Raw genomic sequence first — 24,495 nt, 5'->3', positions numbered from 1 at the left:
AGCCGTCGCTTGCAGCGATTTGTCTTCCGTCAGCGCATGGCAAACAAGAGCATTATCGTGTGTGCAAATATTTGTTCAAGCCCCCCCCCCATTTGTCAGCCACGCTTCAGCAGCAAGCGCCCCACCCAAGCGCTTTGTCATCAGTGATCATACACATTGTACGCATGAAAGTTATGCTTGCTTGGTGACTCCGCTCACCAAACGACTTGTATTTCATCCATCGCCTCGCATGTGCCATTCCCGCTATTTAACCCTTGCGCTCCATTTCCATCCTATGCTGGCCGAACTTACCCTTCGTCTTGATCATGTGCAGGTACGTGCGGTAGGTGTTCGTGTTCCAGCGATCCTTTTTGCTTACGAACTTTTCCTCCAGCTTCTTGAGCCGCACCAGCTCCGCTGAGCTCTTGCCCGTCTGCTCGACCGTGCGCCGCAGCTTCTCCGTTTCGAGCGCCAGCGTGGGCAGTATTTCCTCCAGGTGGGCTTTGCCACCGCGCATCGGTGCGTACTGGTGCGCCCACTTCAGCAGCTGCTCGATCGCCGCAAACCGGTGCCCCTTCGCCTTGAACAGGCTCGCGATCTCGAACAGCCGGCGCTTCTCCGCCTTCTGCCAGTGCGGGGGCGCAAAGAAGAAGATTTGCTCGATGTGCAGCGAGTAGTAGCGGGGGAAGCGCTCCGCCAGCGACAGGTGGAACTCGAACTCGAGGTTCGCCAGCTGCCAGCGCAGCATGTGCACGAACACGGTGAGCGGTTGCGAGATGTAGTCGTCGCGATCCTTTCGCGTGTCAAACACGCCGGTCGCATCGCCCGCGAACAGGAGCGTCACGTACGTCAGGGTCAGCTTGAAGTTGCGAATGACCGGCCCGATCGCTTTGTAGTAGGCGGCCCGCTCCTTCCGCACCGGGATGGCGCGGACGAACTCGAGCAGATGCTCCATGATCGTCGGGTTGACGTGGTAGCCGTCCTGGATGGCCGACACGATTTGGTCCGGCTTCCACTGGCCCTTGAGCGTCATGTGCAGGATGTGGGCGTCCTCGAGCCGGCCCGCCTCGATGCTGTAGATGAGCTGCTTGCGCTGCAGCTCGGGCACCAGCCGAAGGCTTCGATGCGCATCCTGCTCCGACTCCAGCGCGGCCTTGAGCGGCTCGTACGCCTTCGCGACCGTTTCGAGCAGAAAGGGATGATCGTCGTGCCAGTGGTTCAGGCGGAACAGGAAGTTATCGCGCAGGTTGGCGCGCTCGGACGCATTAATGCGGCACTGCTGGTAGAGGGCGAGGTAGGGCTTCAAGATGGCCTCTCCGTCGCACGCCTTTAGCGGGTGGCAGTGGATGAGCGGTGCGGTCAGGATCGCTCCCGCATGGGACACGCAGGCACTTTGCTCAGGCGTTTGCTGCCCGCTGGCTGCCGTGGTGAGCAGCAGCAAAACCGTCCACAGTCTAACAGCGAGTGAACCCATTCCGGCAACTATTGTGGCTTGCCGGTACACCCGTAGCGCTCTTATAAGCCCCCCAGGGCTCCCGATGCAGGAACACGTTTGCCTCGGGCAAATGTTTTTCTGTGCGCGCTCCCCCGGGATGGCGTGATGGATGGGGAAGCGATTAATTTTGAGCACACTGACAGGACGGGGTTTTGTTGCTAGCTGGATCGCCTCAGCTTGCCAAACAAACCATTTGTAACCCTGCTGCTGACACTGAGCCTGTTGCAGCATCGCAGCGACGTATAAAACCCCCAGCACGCCTCACAATCCGGAAGTATCGACGCGGTGAGCGTTTTTAGCAGCCCAACAATGACGCCATTGATCGCAACCCTCGCCGCCTGTGCCCTGACGCTCTCGATTGTCCACTCGCGGGGGCTGCCCGAATCGTCCGACAAGCTGGAAGCGTGTGGGCAGCACTACGGCGCACTGCTGAAAGCGTCCACCACCTGGAACGAAAAGGAGTGCAACGGGTCGACGAAGCTGGCCGCCTGCGTCGTGTCCGAGCACGAGCAGGCCTACCGCGAGCTCAAGCAGCGCTGCCAGGAAGCGCACGACGAGCGGACCGCCAAGGTGAACGCCATCTACGAAAAGCTGCCCGCCTACCTGAGCGAGGTGAGCGCCCGCGTCAATGTGCTCCAGGTGTCGCTGCAGCACGATCTGCCCAACCTGCAGGAGATGGTAGGCGAGCAGCGCCACCTGATCGAGCAGGCCTGGCAGTACGGTGCCCAGCTGCAGCACGAGCTGATGCTGACCAGCATGGAGTCGGACCGTGTGCAGCGCGCGCTGGTACTGCACTCGATGCTGGTGAACGCCTCGCTCGCGGAGATGGTGAAGGAAAGCTACCAAACGCACGGTGCTGACGGGCGCATGGTGGTCCGCATGCTCAAGTTCGTTCGGCTGCTGCCGGGCGCGGACGAGCGGGTCGCTGTGTACAAGCAGCTGGCGGAGCTGCTCAAATCGAACGGGCAGGATGGCCGCTTCCCGGCCGTGATCTTCTCGACCGATGTGCGCCAGCTGGAGGACCGGTACAAGCCCGACCACGCCCAGTACGAGGGCAAGGTGGTGGAGCGCTGGCTGGCGGAGCTGCAGGCAGGCACGTTCCACGAGGTGGTCGAGTTCGCGCGCGACTATCCGGAGTACTTTGCGCGCGTCGAGGAGCCGCTGTACGAGACGCTCAAGCAGCAGTGGTCAGCGGAAGGATTGGATCGGATGGTAAGCTTCCCGAACGCACTGCCGGTGGGTGTGCAGCGCGTTCGGGCGCTGCGGGCCCTGCTGGAGACGCTGCTGCAGCATCAGGGCGAGCAGAACAACGACGTGTATCTGATCCGGCTGGCGCACGAGACGGGCCGCGTGGAGGCAACGGTCGGGCAGGCGGATGCCGCGGTGCGCCAAGCGCTCGACGATGTCAAGAAGCTGTTCGAGCAGTTTAAGTACCAGCGTGGCTTCCCGGATTACGAAGCGCTGTACAAGTTGTTTAAGGGTTTGTAGGTGCCGGCAGCTGCAGTGAATAAAACGGATCATTGACGGTAATATCTCGCCATGGACATGCAACAGGCTTGTGTTGTTACTTAGTGGCGTGCTCTCTGCAGCGTGCCCAAGACTGCGATCTAATTCCAGCCATTGTTAGTCCGATTCTTAGTCGGGCAAAAACAGAATCACAAGTTCCGTTCGGAGTCGGAGTCGTCATGAGCCATCAGGAGTCGTACGGAGTCGTCCGGGGTCGTCATGAGTCGACTGGAGTCGTCCGGAGTAGCCCGGAGTCGCCAGAAGTCGCCCGAAGTCGTCCGGAGTTGGAGTTGTCCGAAGTCGTCCGGAGTCGGAGTCGTCCAGCGTTGTCTGGAGTTGTTCTGAGTCGGCTAGAGTTGTCCGGAGTAGTCCAGAGTTGCCCAAAGTCGATGGGGTCATCTGGAGTCGGAGTCGTTAGGAGTTGTCTCAAGTCGTCTGTAGTCTTCTGGAGTCCTCTGGGGATGGTCGGTGTCTTCCGAAGTCAGAGTTGTCCGGAGTCGACCGAAGTCTGCTGCAGTCGGAGCCGACTGGAGCTTAAGTAGACCTGGGTCGGTATCGTCCGAAGGTTTATACAGGTTCGACTACGAACGACTCCGGACGACTCCGAGCGACTTCAGTCAAGTTCGGACGACTTTAGTCGACTCCGGACGACTTTAGACGACTCCGAGTGACTTCCACTTCGGACGACTCTGTTATGTGGTTCAACCATGAGTGCTTTTCACCGATATCACTAACACCTAGTTACTTGCTATAATTACGCATGTGTATATATACTACAGACTAAAACTTTTCCGGAGTCGGAATCGGACAAACAATAGCCTGGGTCGCATCCAACGACTCTGGGAAGTCTACGGAAGACTCCGAACGACTTTAGACCTTCTCCGAAAAATTCCCGGTGACTTCGGACAACTCCAGGCGACACCGACTCTGGACGACTCCAATTTGCAGAGGTCAGATCAGACTCTGAACAACTCTGGACGACTCTAGATGACTCCTAACAACTCCGGATGACTACGTATGACAAAGAACCCTGGCGACTCCGAGCCACTTCTGACGGATTCAGACGATTCCAAACGGCTCCGGATAATGCTAGGCGAACCTACCTTCCAACCAACACTTCATAGCTTTAAGATAATTTGGCCATCCAGAGATGTTGTGAGTAGCTGCGAGAAAACTGCACCGGTGCCTGCAAAACAATACTAATGAATGTCTGCAACCAGTGTGACACAGACAGCTTATTGTGCCGCTGCTTAATAGCTTCTTTATTGACGACGTCCCACTGGGTCCAGCCCGTATATGTGCGTGTGTGTCTATACAGAAAGATTAAGCCGCCGAACGTTCGTTCGCTTCCCCCTTTCATCATCGAGTGGCATGAGTTGGCATTTATTTGATGCTGCTGAATGCTGTTTTCCCCCCTTTTCGTACCGTGCCTGGCCACACTCTTTCCACACCGTACTCGAGCGGGAGCACGATCGATTGAATGGCAAAATTTAATTAAAATCACACTCATTCTCCAAACTAAAGCTTTCCCGAGCTAAAACAGCGGACCGTGCGACGCGCCGTGCGATGCGGGTAGTCTAGCTTTACGGCGCTACATCAAGCGTGGAACCAAATTCGATTTACGATTGGGCGAGAAGGCTCGAAGCGGGTTCGCGTTTGCAGCGTTTGGCTAGTAGCCTGGCTTCTTTGTTGAGTGTGCTGTTGTCCGGCCGCCGGTCTCATTAAATGCAGATCCGGTGGCCGGGTGTTTGGCAGTACCGTTTCCAGTCTGCGTTTAAAGATAGGCACCGGTGCGCGGTTGCTCTGTGTCTAGTTCCTCGATGGCGGCTACATCCAGCATAATTTTAGCATGTTTCGGATGCAAACCCGAAATGGAAAAGACGCCCGCATCAGACGGCTTGCCATTTTCGATTCTCTCCGCCCCGCAGGCACACCTGCGCGCGCGCTTGTGTGTGCGACTGTGTGCGTGCTAAAAATGAGACCCATTGAAGGTGCTCTCTGCAGTCCCAAGCTGTTGGCTTAAATGTTAAAGGCGGCCCGAGATGGAAAAGTCAACAGTCGCTGGCGGCGGCGGCGGCGGTTCGGGTCGGTTGTTTGCGGATGCTCTTTTGTTTCCTTTCGCCCTACCGACGCCCTGCCCGGCCGTTCCGATCGCATACCCCTGATTACCTTGAAGCATGGTTTGATGAGGCTTCATCAGTGTGCTCGAGGCGAGAAAATTACCGACATTTTGCCACCGTGTCGACGCACGGTGCGTCCTGGCGCGACCATTCCGCAGAAGACGTAGCTGCCGCAGTTTGTTTTGGGGCGTACAACCGAGCCCGGGCGGGCCTTATCAGCTATCAGTCACCTGAGACTCATGATGGGATGATGCTCATGGCACCGTCACCAAGAAAAGGTTTCCATTAAGAGTGACTATGCCGGGGCCATTTTTCGGACAACCGGCCTCCCTCGCATCTGCAAGACCGCCAGCGCAACGGAGAAGTTAATTATCGACGCCTCGCTGCGAACCAGCGTACTCGGTGACTCTTTCTTTCTTTCACACACAAACACACACACACACACACGCTTTTAGCAATTCCCATAAAACACACGCACACAGAATGAGTGATAATTAAAATGATCCCAAACGAGCACGGCCGATGCAAAGGCTTGTTTTCGATCGTCCGGTAGTTTCCAGTTTTTGCCAGCATTAGCCTAGAAGGTGGAGTAAGACTTTTAAGGTGTCCCCCATCTATCTGCCTCTCTCACTCTCTCTCTCTCTCTCTCTTTATTTCCCCCATCTTTTCTTGCTCGTACCTGGTACATTGAACGCAGCGGAAGGCGTCTTTCCTGCTTCCTATGCTGCCCCCAGCTCGCAGGCGTTTGTGAAACTCCTCTCCCCGAGTTCCACACCCAGTATTGAAATTCATTTCGCATCCTCTGTGGCGTAAAATTTTATGGACAAACAAACCGTGGCGAGCACACGGGTAAACAGACTTGAGCTGAGAGCCTCGGGGGAACCTGGTTTCGCAGCACGGCACGGCTCAAATTAAAGGCTGCCCGGTGAGCGATAGATAAGACCCGTCGTCATCGTCGTCGTTGTCGTCGTCATCGTCGTCGTCCGTGAGGACGCTGCCAGCAGTCAATGTGTATGAATTTTTATTGAATTTTGAAGAATACTTCCCCGCGTGCGGGTGTGTTTTTCACGGCAGATTTCAAAAGGAAGCAGATAGAAAAAGAGGACATACTCTGGAAGCACTAATAATTGGTAAAAATGCTATGCTCATTTCATTAATTTAAGAGGCTGCTATTGTGTAAAAATGTGCTCTCCACTAATTTGGTGCCTTAAAGTATGCTTTTGAAATTGCAATTTAAGCCACGCTGTAGGCGTTTCGATCAACCTTAGTTTTGTTCGACAGAGCTGTGGTGAATAAATGTACAGCATTTGATGTGCAGTTTGCACCAAATTAAGGTGTTTACACGTATTCCCATTGCTCCAGAAAGTATGACGAAGTAACACGGTTCGTTTTTGCAACATTTATAATACACCGTTTTCGAGCGCAAGTAAACAATGTTGAGATGCTTTGGAACATTTTTCAACAGTAAGTAAACATTTGACATTTGCCAACTGAAATTCTGATGCCTTTCTGAACATTGGTCAATTGCAACAAAACATTTGCTTTTCCCAATATTCACGTACGCTTAAATTACGCGTGTTTGTTTCTTTGATGTTCATTTCGTTGAAATTTAATTGTTTGGGGTTTCATTTTGATTGCGTTTGTAATATTTTAAAAGTCAATTGTTAATTTTGACGTTAATCAGGATCAATTATTGGCGAATGAATTCAATCTGATTTTGTAAATGAATTCACTAACAAAGCCTAAAATCCATGGCGCAAACGGATCAATTTAGGGATCTTCTTAGGGATCAAATGTTTATTTACAGTTGAATGAGTTGGGCGCGGATTTGGTGCTCGGAAACGGTGTAATACGGTTGAAACTCACCAATGCACAATGGGCAGTTTAGAACAAATTTCGGGATAAAAATATTTTTGCAGAAATTGTTAGTTTTTATCGTTTGTAGTAAAGAGTTATGATAGTAAATAACATTTTATAGGTAGTTCACATCCATACCACCAGGTGGGGCTACATAAAATAGTGTTTTAAGGGATCTTTGCATAGTGTTATTAATTTTGTGTGTTTTTTGTATTTGTTGTTTCTAATAGTATAAACCATATTAAAATATACTGTAATGTTTCATAATATATGACAAAACATATTAATTTTGAATAAGATAATATTTTCTGCTTTGTATAGGACAATTGTAGCTAATTCTCATCACTTTTACTCACTGGTAGTAAAAATATTAAAAATTTACATACACAACTTAGGTGGATGCTATTACAAGCTCCTGACGTCTAGTTTCCCTTTCTAAAGACATGAATAAAGGCATTTAAATAATTAGATAGAGCAGGTACATTGAAATAAAGTACTTCCCAAATTCGTAATGAAAAGCAACACCTATTGTTAGCCTTTGAACATTCATCCAATACTTTTCTAAGTCCTGTACTGCCTTCAGAAGGGGCAATGAAACTAAAAATAAATGTTCTTGGTTTTACAACTATCCGAAAAAATCAGAATTCAACGATAGCTACAAACAAAGTATTTTCTTCATTTGTAAAGTTAAACTCTGTCTTTGTTTTAGTGCGTGTAGCTACTGATCTTGAACTGGTTAACGAATCAGAGGAACTTTTGAACTTTTGAAGTGAACTTTTCCATACAAATGAACACACAAAATTCATCAACTCGACGTCGAGAAGGCTCGATTGTAAGAGGAAAATACGCATTTTCATTCTTGCAAAATATTCTTTGTAGCATACTCCCCTCTATCCTTATATTTAGTTTGTCATGACTTTTGGGAGTTTCTTTTCCCGAAACGCCAATAGATGATGGTGCATTCATAACGTTTTCCTGTTATGCGTATAATTTTAGAATTATTTTCCTTACATCCTATAATCTATAATCTGGAGTAGGAACAAAAGGTATTTGGTTCTGATTTACTTCATTATATTTAATAATAAAGTTAAGTTGGAATAGAAATTTACATATTAGATAAGCACATGATCTGAAACTAAGATATACAGCTTCGTAATGGAAATTAAAGGTGATCAAAATCACGTAGAATATAGTTTTGTAGAATACACTAAATACGCTACACTAGGCTCCTATGGAGCCGCCTAATCTAGCATGTGTCTGTTTTTTATAAAAAGTTGATGTGAAAAAACTTCAATAAAATTCGCGTTCGCAAACTTTCGCAGAATATTTCTTCACAGATTGATAGTATATATATTACACTATTATGTGACATATATGAGACAACGCCACTCTACGCCCCTTTCATAATGGCATCAAGTCAAAAATTAAAATGATGAAAAATTTTAGGAAGTTTCTTCAGTTATTATCGTTTATTTTTGCATAAAATTAACTTAACTCAAAATCTCTAATGTATTTATAAAGCTGACTAAATATCTTTTTTAAAATGTTTAAACTTATCAAAATCGGTTCATATTTGTAAAAGTTACAAAGGTTCAAAGTTTTCGAAAAAAGTGAAAAATTTTGTGCGTTTTTTTTAACAAATCTCGACTTTGAGAGGTCTTTTCTAGAGAAGCATAAAAGATAAAGAGCTCATATTTGATATTTTTCTTAGTTTAACCCTTAGTATTAAAACCTATTATTTGGAATTGCGCTATTACAAAGTTAATTTTTTGAATTTCATCCCGGCAAATGCCCATTGTGCAATGTAATGATTGTATTGGAGCTCCACCCAACCAAACAATAAGCAATACGGCCTTTTTCGACCGTTCTTCTGAATTAAAAATAAAACTAAAAACAGTTGAAAAGCACGTTATTAATGCATTTAAAAAACAATGCTTCAAACACGTGATAACAATTTCATAGCTTATTTCATTAAAATTTTAATTATAATGGTAGATGTGAGTAATGAATCAAACCTCACGTTATAAAGGTATTTTTAGTGCCTTAAAAAGCTTTTTTAAACTTTATTCTTATTTTTATTTCTTTGTATTTCTTATCTGATTGCGTGGTTGATCGTCTAATTGATTAATATTTCGTTAATCAGACGCATCCTACTACGGATACGTATCACCAGACATTCAGGCTTGTTCTATTTTGAACTCGAATCGATTCGAGTCGAGAAAATGAACTCCAAAGTGAACTATTCCATACAAATGAACACACAAAATTCATCAACTCGACGTCGAGACGGCTCGATTGTAAGAGGAAAATACGCCTTTAAATCGTTTATTACTTTACACTTAAGGTTTCCTGAACATGGCTAATTGGATTATTTATATTGCATTGCTCCAAATTCAACGTGCAGAGAGACACATAAACAACAATCGAGAAAACAAGGCAAAATTCACCTAAGCAACGATTAGAAACAGGGGAGCTGGCAATCTAGCGCGTAAGATGCTTTTGAGATAGTTAGTGAGAATAATGCTCGCAAAACACGACGATGTGACGAGCATTACACTTTCACAGCCAAAAGTAAGTGACTTCCATAATAACGTGTAAAAAAAAAAATACCAAAAATAAATAAACCAAATTATTGCATGCCTTCAGGCGCTTTATAGCACCTACTCACAGCATCCGAATCCCTGCGACGACGTAGCTATTACAGCTAAACGAACAGCTGCTCGGTCCATATTGCTGCATCCGAACGGTAGATAATCAGATTGTACGATCATTTACAGATTACGCTTCCCTTTTCCACGATCGCCGGGCAAGAAAAACACATCCCACAAACAACACAAACATTGCTAAATTCGCAAGCCGTATGTTTATCTAGCATATTGTGAAAAAAAGAAGAAATCAAACCAAACAGTACAGCAAAACAAAAACAAAATAAAAATTGCCACATGACACAGAAACCAGGGCAGGGCCCAGCCAGACTCTACTCGACGCGTTTCTGTCGCGAACGCATCCACACGCCAAGCGACCAGATGAAAAAGATTAATGCGAGTTCGCTCCCCCACCAGTGCCTGCCCCCAGCTTGACAAGCACATGCGAAAAACGCGAGAAATGAAGTATGCGAAGCACAAAAAACCACACACATACGACGCCCGGAAATGCAGATGCACGCCGGAAATGCGGATGCACACCGTGTAAAAACTGGCAACCGCGCCGTGCCGAGTGCGCGGATAGGCTGGCGGTAAGCAAAATTCGTTGAAAACAGTAATGTCCATTATGGATGGTTGTAGTCTTTCTGTTGTTGTTTTTGTTGCTGTTGTTGGTTGTTGCTTTTTTCCACATTTGCTGCTGGCAGCTTCTCCGGGCCGGCGGCGTTCCCTTCGCCCATCCCTGTGTCTGTTGGGTGTGTTATTTTTTTTTAGGTTTTTTGAACTTTTGTGCTGCCATTTTTTCGTATCATTTCAGTGGAAGCGAAGCGAAGGGGCAGAGCAGAAAAGGAGAGGAAATCACAAACACCCGTACGGTACCGCACACGGGCACGGGAAGCTATTCTATTCTTCTCGGTCCGCCTCGGTCTAGCCGTTCAGCCAAGCCAGCCGGCACGTTGCGAGGCAGTGTTGAATGGAATTTTTATGCATTCTCGGCATTCTCGAGCCGAGACTGGCAAGCTAAGGGTTTTTTTTGCACTAACGTTGCCGCTTGCTTCTTCTTGTTCTTCTTCTTTCCCTGTTGCATAGTTTGCATCGGCCGTCGTCCGGGCAAAAGGGGATTTGGAAAAGGGTGAAACAAAGGAAGGCGAATAAAAAAAATCGCATGTCCGAACCAAGAAAGCAAAGTGGCCTTGTCTGCAGGATGCAGGCTTGCTGGGAAGGGAAACACAGAGAGAGAGAGAGAGAGATAGAGAGTCAAAGAGCGCAAAAGTGAGAGAGAGAGGGAGCGCGCGCAGACATAAAAGTAATTACTATTGTGTTAAAGTTTACGCTCCAAACGTTCGTGTTCGTTAGCACTTCGTCGTGTACAGATATCCGCCTCCATTTCCCAAGGACAAATGCAGGAACACGTACGAATGGGGGGTAGAGGATGACGACCATTGCTTCCCACTGCACACGTTTCCTCACGTTCTCGGTGTGTGTGTTTTTTTTTTCGTTTCGATCCGGTGCAATTTGCAGCGACAAAGACCAATTGTTTGAATACACTGTGTGACACGATACAGGAAAAAGACAGCGAGAGTGTGTGTGATGGAGAGAGAGAGAGAGAAAGAGAAAAGAAAGAGGAAGGAGAAGGGAGGGCAAAAACAGAAACAGAGCCAGTCTGCACCGATGCTGCGAAGTATTATGAACAATGTTTCGCAATTAATTTTCCATCCCCATCCGTTTGGCCCACTGTTTTTTTACCTGCACATCGAACGATTGGGGTGTCTTGAGGTGGTTGTTTTTTTTTAAAGTGAAATAAATCGAAATAAATGTTTCACCACTCAAAGGTGGAAGGAGAGAAAAATGGTACGAATAATGCAAAAAAACATCCCAGTTTGAATAATTGCTACAAAACATTAACAAAAATGTTGTTTTATTTTAACGCCACTCTTAAGCGATAGCAAACTGCCTAATAACGATAACCTTTATCGTGCAAATTTGTCATGCAGATTGCATTACTTTAGGGGCGCTGCTGTCGATGCCCGGGGGTGCGAGCTGGTGGCCGAAGGTAACTGGTGTGACAAAAATTATCTTGTTACCAGTTGATTAACGGCCGGAGCAGTGGATGATTCTGGCAAATGCACAAAGCCAATACCGTGCCGCAGTAGTGCTAAGAAGCGGGTCGTCTGGTGGGCAATAGACGCCATCGTCCGCATGTTAGCAGAGGGCAGTGCTGCTGCTGCTGCTGCGTGACTTATCAGTGCGACCCATTTATGACCCCCCCCAGCCGCTAGATACATTGCTGCTCCCGGTACGGCGGTACCACCTTTACGATCGAGACCGGGATTCAAAAGAGCGAAAGCGAGAAAGTATCACAAAAACCAGTCGCACTCTTGACTCACCGGATTACTGAAGCAATTCGGACAAATTGAAACACATACGCACAACAGTGTATGGCGAGATAAGGAAAATAAATTGAGCGCGCAAAGGTGAACCAGAACCGGAAGGGCACTTACGGTGGTCCGCCTGTAAGCTCCACCGGGCCTGCTCAGGGCTATGGGCGAGTAAAGATGCCAATGTTACGAGGCTGGGTGGGGGCTAGGACTAGGCGTTTGGTACCGGTGTTAGATTTCGGTTTCCGCTCTGGTTTGCTTCTATTTGCACTTCTCTCTATTACGCCCCCCCCCCCCCCCTCTTCATAGTTCGTACTCTTCTTTTCGCACCAGCTTAATATGATTATCATCAGCACGAGCTCGGTGTGCTGAAGCTTTAGCGAAAATCCGTGCATGTATGTGTGTGTGTCACTGTATTTAATGTAGCCTTTATCGCACAGGAAGCAAGTTTTTTTTTAGATTGAAATGCATAAAACCAGCCCACCATCGGGGAGCGCTTTTGCTTTCGCATTCGTTTTTGGCAACAGGAGTTGGTTGGGATGGGCCTGAGCACGAAAAAAAAAACAACAACGAAAAAACAAGCTTTTTTTCGGCAGCATAATTGAGTAGGCTTTCTTAATCCATGGGGCGCGGAGGGAGTAACGAATGTGTTGTGGAAGCGTTTCGTTTTATTCTCGCGAGTCTATTGGGCTGACGGTTGGAGTTTTGCTGAGCTTGTCTTAGTAGTAAATTGAGCGAGAAACGCAGTAGGCTCGTGCAAGATTTTAGTTTTTTTTGCAATGAAGTGTGCCTACAGATCAGCAGAACAGGTTTTCTTTTTATTCGTAAATTGGCAGTTGTTGGAGTCAGTTTGGTTATTAACTAGCTAAAGTAAATAATACTTTTAAACGTAGAACACGGGTTTCGAGAGTTCTTCGTGACCTAAGCTAGTCGTAAGCATTTGCTTAGGAACTAGTTACAGGTTAAGTATGCAAAAATCGGAGTCAGCTCTGATCCGATTCCGAAAATTTTGGTACCGAGTTTGGAAGGTAGGTCCGGAGTTCTCTGGAGTTGTATGAAGTCGGCCAGAGTCGGTCGGAGTCGTCTGGAGTTGTTCGGAATCGTCCAGAGCCGTCCAAAGTCGTAATAAGTTGGAGTCGCCCGGAATCGGCTGGAGTCAGACGGAGTGGTCCAGAGTCTGAGTCGTTCGTGTTCAGAGTCGTCCGGAGTTGGTGGAGTCGTAGTCGCCCGGAGTCGTCCAGAGTCGGCAAGAGTCGCCTAGAGTAGTCTGGAGTCGTTCGGAGTCTGAGTCGATGTTGTTGAGTTGATCCCTAGAAAGAAAGACCTGAGTGCAAGCGCAAGGCGAAAGAAGGAAAAACATCACGAAATGAAATGCCTCCGGCCGACTCCCTCTGACTCTGGCTAACTCCGGATGACTCCGGACGACTCTGACACTGAACGTCTTTTACTCCGGGTGACTCCGGTCGACTCAGACACCGGACGACTCTGGACGACTTCAGATGACTCCGACACCCGATGACTTCGGACGGCTCCAACTCTGGACGACTGTGACACTGGCTGACACCAGCCAACACTGGACGATTCCAACTCTGGACAATTATGGACGACTCCGGACGATTCCGGATGATTCCAGATGACTCTGACCGGCTTTGGGTGACTCCGGACGACTTTGGACCACTTCAAACGACTCTGCAAGACTCTAAATCCGGGCCCACTATCTCGGTTCTCATTTTACCGGTGTCAGAATCGGACTAACAATCCAATCCAGAGTCGGATTGGAGTTGAGGGTGCGCTCTAGAGAGCACACCGCTGGTATTATCTGCTAAAATGTCAACGAAATGTCTGAAATTTTGACAGAATGAAAAAGGTTATCAAATTGATAATCAACCAAGATTTCAGTAGATCAAGATGAGGCAGCAAATCAGACAAATTGAACTCAAATCGGGAGATAACTACGAATTAGTTTGGCATGGCATATAACCCAACAAGTTTTTGCAGGATCTTTAACTTTTCACCAAACCAGCATTTCTATAGTAAATAGATAGCATTGTTCCAGTACCCAGCGCAAGGAGGTATTCTTCACGGACATATTATCTAGAATATGGCAAGAAACAACGTACTGACGTACGCTAGCTGACGTGACGTATTTTACAAAACATTTTCCTGGTAGACACAAAAAAGGGGGCAAAGTGCTATTATTCTAAGCATTTTTGAGAAGACATGTGCCGGTGCTAGTTCCTCCCATTAGTTACTCCCGTACGGAGCTGTTCAGTGAACCACCGGCACCGTGCGAAAGGTGCGTTGAAAAATAACTCCATCTGCACAGCGATTCCTGGCACCGAATCCGTTATCATTACCCGGATGAGGTTGCGAACGTTTTTGCGAACGACGGCGGCCTGCTCCAGGAAGTGAAAGAAAGACAGCTACAAAAACAGCGCCCTTTCCGCGGCGTCTTCGCCACTGCGGGGCGGCTGAAACATTGCGAAGATGGAGCGAGAACGAACAATCCTTCTGTCAGAAAGCAAACCCACACCTTCACCGACTAGACCGTTGTCGGGCGGGCGAGCGGTTGTTTTGGTTGTTTGCTGGTAGTTGTGCTGTGCTGTGTGTTGCGCTTGCATCGGAAAGCAGGGTAATGAATAATTTATACGCCCAGCTCTGACCAGATGGCGCTGATGTGCAGGGCGAGGTTATTGATGCTTCCCGTATATGCTTACAGACCTCGGGGGCGCGCAAGAGCTATGGCTGTGGAAAAAAATGGCTTGCCGCGGCGTGACAAGTTACATTCGCGCGTCCATTTTTCGCCGCGCACAGTGAAGTAGTACGTTTAAGGGCAACGAAAGCACGGAAAGGGAAACGTATGGAGGGGAGGGGGGAGGGATGTACGGGGCAACGGAAAACGAAATAATGCCCGATTCGCAACCCGCAACGGGGCACTATGCTTTACAACGGTGCCGTTGGCGTGGCCGACGGATAATGGGTCACATTGTGAGCAATGTGTGCCGGTCGTGTAAGCTGATTACATTATTATTTTTATTATCATTATGATCATGAGGTGACGGCGCGCACGTACTGTAAGAGTAGACCGGTCGCGTTTCCCGAGGAGAAAGTATGAAAAGAGAGAAAGAGAAAAAAAACGACCAGGAAATGATCTGGGAAGGTGAGACTTAAGTTTATCTCTCTCGTTCTCGCTTTCTCTCTTCCTCTCTAATTCTCTGATAGTACACAGGATGGTGCAGGGGATGCGAACGGGGAACCAGCTGTGTATGTGCTTGGGTTTATGCTGTTCGTTCTTGCTATCATCCAGCAGTAATGTCATTTCTCTTACGGCAAAGAGGCAAAATAATTGGATTCTGTCAATCTTCGCGCGCTCTTCCTTGTCCCGGAAATCCCAAACGGTAATGGGCATATGTAAGAGTCCGCGAGGGCGACCAAGTAACACAGACACACGTAGACAATCAGAAAGAGATAGAGAGAGAGAGAGAGAGAGAGAGAGAGAGAGAGAGAGAAAAGAGAGAGAAAGAGAGAGCACAGTAGGGTCCTGCCTGCCAGGCAGCTTAACCCACGGTCCCTAGCCAGAGCAGCGCGGGTGTCGGGTGAGGGCAGGATTTAAGAAAGTTCTTTGCTCACTTACCGCGTGCCGTCGCGTGCGCCTGTTTCGCGGCCTCTCCTACTCTCCTTACCCAACCACTACACCCCTTCCTTTGCTGCAGTCCGCTTCATTTCACGCACCTGATCTGGTGACGGAGCGATTTTTTCTCGCTTCCTCCTCTCTACGGGCGTACAAAACTTTACCAATCTCGCGCAACTAAGCCAGCGCTTCAGTTGGTAGATTTATTCAATTAATGTTTCCTCATGATGTGACCATTCGCTGTGGGACTTTCGCACTCTTTTTTTTTTTTGGTTGTTGTTGCGCGTTTTCCGCTTTTGCGCTTTCTTCGGCTCATATTTACTGCTCCCGTACCTGGGCCGGGCCGCTTTCGCCCGTGGAATTAGCCCGCCCTGTCATCGCGGCTGAAGAAGGCGGCCGGGCGGGCGGGTTTGGTGCACAAAACTTTTCCCTCCGAGGTGCGCCGAGATTGCGACCCGTTCCTCGGTGGAATAAAAGGAGCGCGCGCAAAGCGGGCGAGATCGGGCTGTCGAGCTTGAGGGCAAATGGGCGAATGGGAAGTGATTGATTTCATCGCTTCATTCATTTTCATCATTTTACTCTAACTTTCGCGCCACTGCTGCCCCTGCCCGATGTGTGTTGCTGAGGAAGTTCGCTCCTCGTAGGTGGCCAGCCGGATTGACTTCTCGTTAAAAGGCAGGCGCAGTGGGTCGCGGCCAGAACCATACCAGCAAGACTGATGGGAGATTTCCGGCTGCGTAAAGTGAGCCTGCTCTTTTTGTACAGATGCTTGCATGCTTTAAGGGTGTTGGAGAGATATTTTGTTGAGCGTTGTGCCACTAACAACATACACCTTTAATTATCATTTTGCAGCAATCAGTAGTTGACACAGAATATTCAAATGCGATCCTTTAGTTTATGGAAATATTTTTCTAAAATAAAATTGTTTCGACTGTTGTGCTAACGAATTCTGTTCACTTTTGGGCTAATTTAATCGTTGAGCTTACACTTAAAAATACGGAGGCAAATCAAATCGCATAACAAACAATATGGCAAAGCTTTTTTACTGTGATAATTAGGACGATTTGGTTTTTTGCTGTTGTGTTTAGCAAAAGTTCAGTGGCAGTGCAAAATGTCATGAGCATCACGTGATGTTCACCACCGAAAACCATGAACATATCCGTGGTAGTTTGATGCTCATTGCTGATGCTCAATGAATGAGCGTCATGACATGCCGAATGCGACATGCAACGCGATACTCTGGATGACCAACTGAGCTTAATGCCGTCGCAAGCATAATCATTCTTCTGGCTGTGAACAGCGCTGCCAATTGCGACTGTTACAGTCATCAACACTCATGGCTGAAACGAAGTTTAAGTCAGCTGTGACGATCAGGGGTGAGACTCAAATAGTTGGTGGATCAATCACATATTTGATGACTTTTTTGTAGCTCCCAACATTTGGTCGTTCACTTGGTCATGACATTTTCACCCTGTGACAATCACGATATTTTCGGGAGTTACTTGACGAGTGGTCCCAACCAACAAAATGAGCATGCTTTCTCGCTCTGTCCGCTTTGATGGTCTGTTGGGTAGAATGATAAAGCATTTGAGCGAGAAAGCATGCTCATTCTGTTGCTTGGAACCACTCGCACACACCACATATTTCTCAAGCCTATCGTGATAATCACTGACAGAAACTGTTGCGACCAAGTGGCTGACCAAGAGTTGGTTGCACAAAATGTCACCATGCATGTGATGGTCGCACCACTTGTGTCGCTCCTCTGATCATTACAGTAGAGCTCGCGACGCAGACATGATTTTGTTTCCGTCGGCATTTGTCATGACATCTTGCAGAGCTGATCACAGAAAAAAAAGTCATGACATAGTGACTGACAAAGCGTTGGTCGCAAAAATGTCACGAAACATGTATTGGTCACACCAGTCGTTTTGAGTATCATCTCTGAGTATCACAATTGAGTACGTGATGCTGACATGGATTTTGTTTTAGTCAAAAAAAAAAAAAAATAATAAAAAATTATGACATTGACAGTGACATTTTGCAGCAGTGTAAAAGGTTACTTGTGGGGCAAAACACTTTTGTCGCCTCACTGTCGCCTCATAACAAAACTGTCACTATTAATTGACAATATGCATTGGGCTCGAGGTGTGGAAGTTTTGAGCATAAACGATGATGATTTTTAAACTTGATGAAAATGGTGGAAAACACCACAAAGTCAGTTAATGAATAAGAATTGCTACAACTTCATTGATGGCCAAAGAATATACAACAGTTTCAAAAGATTTAGAAAATGGTCGGAAGTTTATATCAATTTGCCTAATAACTCTTTTACTGATTGAATGTTAAATAAGGCTTTTGATTATGGTTGACTGCTGGGGATCGCGGGGACCAAACACTCTCAGCGATAAAGCGCACAAAAAATGAGGATAAAGCATCAAACCTACTGCAAGCGAGAGGAAGAAATAAAGCAAGAAAATAATACGCAAACGGCTCGCAAATGTATGACAAAGCTAATTTGTGTTAGTGTTTGAGTGGCACACCAGGAGAAACTCCCCTGCCCATTTTGTGCCATTGTATTCCGCGCTTCACCTGCGGTGGGTGTAATGCGGGAGTTTGCCGCCATTTCGGCGCCCTGTCAAATCGTGTTGAGCTGATTAGTCATCGCCTCAGACCTCGAAAAATGGTTTTATGTGTTTTGTGTGTGTGTGTGTTTGTGTGTGTGTGCTGCTGTTGCAAACTTTGGAGGGTTTTTCGACTCTCGGGTGTCTGTGTGTGTGTGTGTGTGCGTGTTGTTGGTAATAATTTCATCAACTTTGGCCACGCATTAGCACGAACTTTTGCTCTATTTACTCGCTTCCTGGGGATGCAAAAAAAACTGAAGCCCCGCATTTGAACACATTTTGGTTGTGATGCCGGCTGCCAAACGCATTCGCTGGATTTTCGAACAAAACAAAAAAACAGGGAGGGAGAATAAGCGAGAGAGAAAAAGATACATCCTTCATCCTTCGCATTTGCTCGATCCACGGGCTTTGTTTGGCCGTGTGCTGGGATGAGTGCAAAATTAATCAAATATGGTCAGGCTGTCGTGCGGGGCAAGGCGGGCAAAGGGCGCGTGCTTCAAAAACAGACCTCATTTGAATCGTTAATATCGTTCGAGGGGGTGCAGTTACCGGCCACCAACCCAGCTCACCAGCGCACCCACCGTAAGCCTGTGGATACGGACGAATGCAAATGGCGACCCGACCGACCCGCATCAATGTGCCCCGGGACCGACCGGTGCCATTGTTGCTACCGTTACCGTAGACTGCAATCGCTGTTAAGATGTGTCGCTCCCATCCGGCCCCCCCTGGACGAGAGGTTAAGAATCGAACCGTTCCGTACCGTCGGAGAAGTCATCCACACGTGCCCGAAAAGCCGGTTCCGGTCCACTTACCTAGAACGAGAGAAACGAGACAGAGCGTTAGTGAGTGAGGACCGCCTGTATATATCATTAGTGATGCTATTGTGTGTGTGTTTGTGTGTGCACCGGAAAGTGAGCCCCAACAGCAGCCCTACCCACCCGTTACTCTCCGGCCTCCTTCTGCTAGGCAACCACCGTGCTCTGTGTGTGCCGATTTGCATGATGAAGATCGGAAGTGATTTGCAGCCCTGCCGAGGCTCTGAGACCCAGGTCGCCTTTTGTTCGATGAGTGGTGGATGCGCGCGGTGCCCCGGGATATGGGTTCCCCAGACCGATGCTCAGCTACGTTACGGGTGACTTACACGAGCCTGCTGCTGCCGCCGCGCAGGACCATGATTTAAATCTTTGCCCGCAAATCGTTTTCCGACTCCACGGATTGCCTTTTTGTTTTGTTTTTTTTTTTGCACACCCAGCAGCGGTGATTAATGCCCCCGAAGATGCGATGACGTTTCCAAACTTTCCGAGCCGAAGCCGGCAGAGCTCATTCGTGCCCCTTTTTGTCACGTAGATTGCATACATTAGGGCAAGCATCAGGCTACACAACAGGCTCGTGAGTAGGGCAGCCCAAAGCTAGGCAAACCGGCACGTAGAAACATGTTGCTTTGGTGCCATTGTTTGACAGCGTGTTCGCTCTTAACCCGCTTTTAAGCAGAAAACCTCGGTAGCTGTTTCTTATTGCCAACACCAATCTGCTTGCCTGTTTGGTGTGGGTGTGAAAAAGTGTGGCTATAAAAACACACACACACACACACACACACACACACACACACACACACACACACACACACACACACACACACACACACACACACACACACACACACACAAAGAAACTTTAATAAATTTCTCCTGAGAGCTTTCCGGCAGCTACTCGAGCATCATCCTCGGGGCAGAATGCTAATGCTTTTGCGGTTGGCAAAAGTCTCCTGTGGCCAGTGCGTGCTATCCTCCCAATGCTTTTCCGTTGTCGAGAAAAAAAAAAGAACCCTCCCACCCGTTCACCAAATTGGAGATGCCTCAAAGTTTAGTCCCCGGTCCAGGGTTTCGTGAGTTTGCTGGAAAACACAGCTCGTGGTGCCCGCTATATGGCACTGAAATCCCTCAAGGTGGAAACGGACGGACACCGCACGGTGATGCAGGCGTGCTATCTCGCCGCGGTGGGAGGCCCGCGGTGCCACGTGCAAGTAAACCCCCGCAAGGCGAACGACACACGACCGTGTGCCAATGCTTCATAATCAAACACTATTATCATAATAATTTAATATAAAGTCAAAAACTTTCCACACACTTGGACACACCATCGCCGGCAACGCCCAAAGTGCTGTTTTCTTCCTTTGGGTTTTGCGTACACGTGTGTGTGTGTGTGTGTGAGTGTGCTTGGGACGTTCGGATTTGCGGAGTTTGCCACCGATCGTACGATACGTCAACCTGGTTTGGGGCCAACGGCGAGGGTGTCGTTGACCAGCCACTAAAACCCGTTCCAGCTCGTCCGAGGTCTACATGTGTGTGTGTGTGTGTGTGTGTGTGTGTGCGATAGTGAGTTGAGCGAGTTGAGGTTTATGCACATTTAATTCATTCCCAGACCACGACCCACGTACGCTTTTCTACGCCTCAGTTCGCTCCGTTCGCTTGCAGCGCGACACTTTGCGGCCTTGGCGCACCCCCCACCCCCTCTCCCTCCCCCTGAAACTGTCCGTGACCCGTCGGACCTTCGATAAGGTCCGGTCAGAGCGGTTCATTTCTTTCAATTTCAGGCGTCAGCGTCGGAGAAGCGATGCTTTGCGGGGATGGTTTCGGTTGGTTAGGACACAGCGTAGCCATCGGTTCGGTTCGGGGACCGGTAAACTTGCTCCTTTTGGACCTGGACCTCCAAAAGGGCACTCCAGCGGTCGGAGATAGAAACGTGTAAACGATGGCAGCATGTGTGCTTGAGTATAAAGTTTAAATTTTACGCCGGACCGTTTGGTGCCGAGCTTGAAGACGTTTGCGAGCGCTGTACGGCAATTAATTGACGGTGTGATTGGCAGACTTTGGCAACGAAATGCACAAAAGGCGTGAAGTTTGGAATGTGAGTTGCATTTGAAATGATAAGCTTTTGCAACTCTCAACGTCGAACTTTAAAAAAACGTAAACTCATTTCTATGCTCCATTGCCAGTATTCCAATCGTGTAATGTTTATGTATGTAAAGACCTGTTCAGATAGAATTTGGCCATCTAGCTTAATTGTTCATAGGTGGAATAGGTTGTGCTATATGGAACATTATCATAGTTGTTTGAACGTATTGGAGCACACTATTCAATCTTGTAACAGTTTTAACATATACGTGCTTGGGTTCAACAGTTATTAACGTTACAAATACAGTGTTGACCAAAAAAGTTGCACAAGCACTGGGGCACACATCTTTAAAGAGTTGACAAACACAATCCAGCTTGCGACGTGTTGAAAATGATGTGGAAGAACTGAAAAATTATTGTGATGCCGGTACAACATTTCACAACTCTTGGAAAACATCTCGCAGGCAATGAAAAATATCGTTGACATTGAATATTAGCTTGGAAAACCCTGTAAGACGAGGCAGCTGTTGAAAAACATCTTGGATGCGGTAAATAATGCTGTGAACATTGGGGATTTACTTAGAAAACCCTGTATAACTGTCCTTTGTTTTGGTCTGAAGTAAAATAGTTGGCAATAATTCAACAAGAATTGGCAAACAACCGAGGAAAATCTAGCGTCGTCAGATTCATCTGTACATCAACGTTTTATAAATTTTATATACTTTTCAATGAAATGTCAATAAAATACCAATCGTTTCAAAGCCGATTGAAAATTGCCTGTTTTAGAGCCTGTACTAAGAATCGAAAGGAACAGGTCTTTATCTTTGTACGATTAAAAGCAGTTCCTTATCTTAACTACCGCAACGCCGGTACCGGTACTGGGTAAAATCTCTTCCCTCAATTAGAACACAATCACACAGTTCACAGCCCACAAACTAGCAAACGAACGAGCTGCCGTGCAACTTCTGAACAGCAGCCGGGGTCTCGATAGGACCGCTCCCAACGGCGGGCCGTGGAAATGTACTTTGAATTGCCGGCCCCCGATTCAGTTCTTCCATCAGCGGTACTTGCGAAATGAAAGTAGAAATCTAAAATTCAAATTTACCCCGCTAGCGATAGCACGAAAGCACTACAAAACACACACTGGAATGGATAAAGGAGATTTTCGCCGGCACTTGCCTTGAAAGAGCGATGAACGGTACGCGAACATGAAACAATTGTGTGTATGTGTGTGTGTGTGTGTGTGTGTGTGTGTGGGTGTGTATTTGTGTGTTAGTGAGGGGGGGAAGAACGTGAAGCAATGAAATTAAGCATGGAAAATGCAATTCAGGAAGTAAATGTCGGCACACTTGTGCGGGGAGGAAAGTGTGTGGCTGGAGTGCACTGTATCATTAAGATGGAATTGTTGCTTGGTAAAAGGGGAAATGGAAAGAAAGAGCAATTGGAGCAGAATTGGAAGAAGCCCCGGGAGGCGCGATGAGGTTTCCGCAAGATAGGAAAAACAGCGGGGAACCGGAACTCAATGAAATGTGCATCACTCAACGAAACGCTTCCGAAAAGGCGAGCGTGTTGAGCGAAGTGAGTTCTCGTGTCATAGTGCTTCCCAAAACCCCTGCCCCCTCTATCCCCCCCCCCCCCCCTTCCCCTCTTGCAGGGAACGCCAGAAAATGGGAGTAAAGTGAACAGGGTGGAATGCAATTTCAACTGCATACCCATTAAAATGGAGCGAAAAATGGGAACGGGAACGGGTATGGTGTCGTTTTTTTCTCTTTTCTTTTCGTTTTCGGTTCCCTCCTCCCCCTCCCTCCCCCCTCCCCCTGCGAATGCGATACAACTTTCTGCATACATTTTCTCCCGGGTCAAAAATGGCGGAACAGAACGTGTGCCCATGATTGCATAGCTTTTAGGTTGCTGCACCGGACCACGAACCACGAATCGTACACCAGGCGAAGTTGGGTTGGGAGAGCGTGTAGAATCGAGCAGGGACGGGCGGGCAACGGACTATAGATTGTTTCATTACGCTGCAGTTCTCAGGGACCCGCTCACTCACCGGATCCGTCCAATGTAATTATTTCGCTAGTTGTGCTTTGGCAAGGAGTTTGAGAAGCATTAAAGTTTGACGCTTCGCCAGCGCCATCTGGAAAGTTTTAAAGAAAGAAGTAACAATCGATGCTCCGTGCGGCGTACGGCGACTGTGTGTGTGTGCGTGTGTACTGGATTGCTTGAGAAGCACTTGGAGTTTATCGTGCAAGCTAACTTCGGCGAAACCGGCAAGCAGAGAATCCCTGGAAGCGCTCCCAATGTTCCTAACGAGCGTGACAAGTGATCCGATCGTGATTGAACCGGCTGGAGCCGTTGTTCAGCTAAAATGGCTGAGCTAATTTATGCCTTCCCATCCCCACCGATGGATTGGCCAAAGTAAACGAAGCTCCACCGCTCGGCTGCTGCCCGGCCTCTAGAGGGAATTCTTGGAAAACGGGCGGACGCTCTGCTACGCCCGAGTCTGCCGACGTTCCGTGTGCGATTGATACGGAATTTCAATTTTCCTACCGGGCGCTGAAGGCCCTGGCAAGGTGCTTTGGCGGTGGTGATGGTGGTTGGAATATATTTTCCATCTCATTACCCACTCCCAGCCAGCCCGCCGGAGCCGGAGATTTATTAAAACTGTAAGTTATCCTTATTCGATTGCTCCCTGTGCAGGGCAAAGATTCAATCGCCGCTGCTGGTGCTGATACTTCTGCCTTGTTGAGTGTACGTGCCGTTTACCGGAGTGGTCAGATCGTACCACACGTCACAGCCCGGGCCAATCTCGATTGGGCACAGTCAGTGGTGGTGAAGTTAATCAAGCCGGTCAACCGCTCGCAAGCAGAGCAGACCCGGAACCCGGGAGATACTCTAGCCGAGGCTGTGCTTCCCGAGAGAGGGTTGACTTGCTGATGGTCTGTTTACCGAAGCGTGGCAACCACAGGTGCCGTATGGGGCGGCCGCAAAGACCTGCCGACCTGTGCCGCGGCTTGCATCCTAGGTAGGATTTGCAGGTTTCTGCCCCGGAAGGTCCCGGGAGTGTAATCAATATCCGTGTGGTACGGTTGGTGAAACAGAGGGCTAAATTAGTTTGCAACAATGAATCCTGCCTTCCCGTAGCTTAACACCACGTAACAGGTTTTACTCGGAAAAAGGACACACACACACATTCACACACGCACTATGATCGATAATCGTTTTCTCATCAGAATAAATCGTCGATTCATTCAATCATTTTGCAAGAGTGATTTGCCGAAAAAAAACAACGAAAAAGCCGACTAGAATCATTGTCGAAGAAGAAACACACAAAGCGAGAAAAATAAAAGCACTCCCCCCCCTCTCCTCTCC

The 24,495-nt window shown here is 47.9% G+C and overlaps 3 protein-coding genes across 3 annotated transcripts in view; 1 reads left to right on the top strand and 2 right to left on the bottom strand.

Annotated features, from left to right (window-relative positions):
• LOC3289716 (alpha-2Db adrenergic receptor) overlaps positions 1-24,495 on the bottom strand; it is a 210,479-nt gene that overhangs the window by 37,014 nt on the left and 148,970 nt on the right. The window lies entirely within an intron of this gene.
• On the bottom strand, positions 172-1,705 carry LOC1271623 (uncharacterized). Its single transcript, XM_310472.3, has one exon. It carries the CDS (start codon positions 1,703-1,705, stop codon positions 248-250), a length of 1,458 nt encoding a protein of 485 aa, XP_310472.2. The 3' UTR covers positions 172-247.
• On the top strand, positions 1,784-3,025 carry LOC3289717 (uncharacterized). The gene has a single exon (XM_565733.3). The coding sequence runs from the start codon at positions 1,784-1,786 to the stop codon at positions 2,960-2,962; it is 1,179 nt and encodes a 392-aa protein (XP_565733.2). The 3' UTR covers positions 2,963-3,025.

The sequence above is a fragment of the Anopheles gambiae genome, chromosome X (assembly GCF_943734735.2).
Source record: "Anopheles gambiae chromosome X, idAnoGambNW_F1_1, whole genome shotgun sequence".
In the NCBI taxonomy this organism is placed as follows: Eukaryota; Metazoa; Arthropoda; class Insecta; order Diptera; family Culicidae; genus Anopheles; species Anopheles gambiae.
The sequence above is the reverse complement of the archived record's forward strand: the minus strand, read 5'-3'. Positions and strand labels throughout refer to the sequence as shown.

Excerpts from the sequence above, each read along its gene's own strand:
- LOC1271623 (XM_310472.3), bottom strand. The coding sequence starts at position 1,705 with ATGCTGCAACAGGCTCAGTGTCAGCAGCAGGGTTACAAATGGTTTGTT.
- LOC3289717 (XM_565733.3), top strand. The coding sequence starts at position 1,784 with ATGACGCCATTGATCGCAACCCTCGCCGCCTGTGCCCTGACGCTCTCG.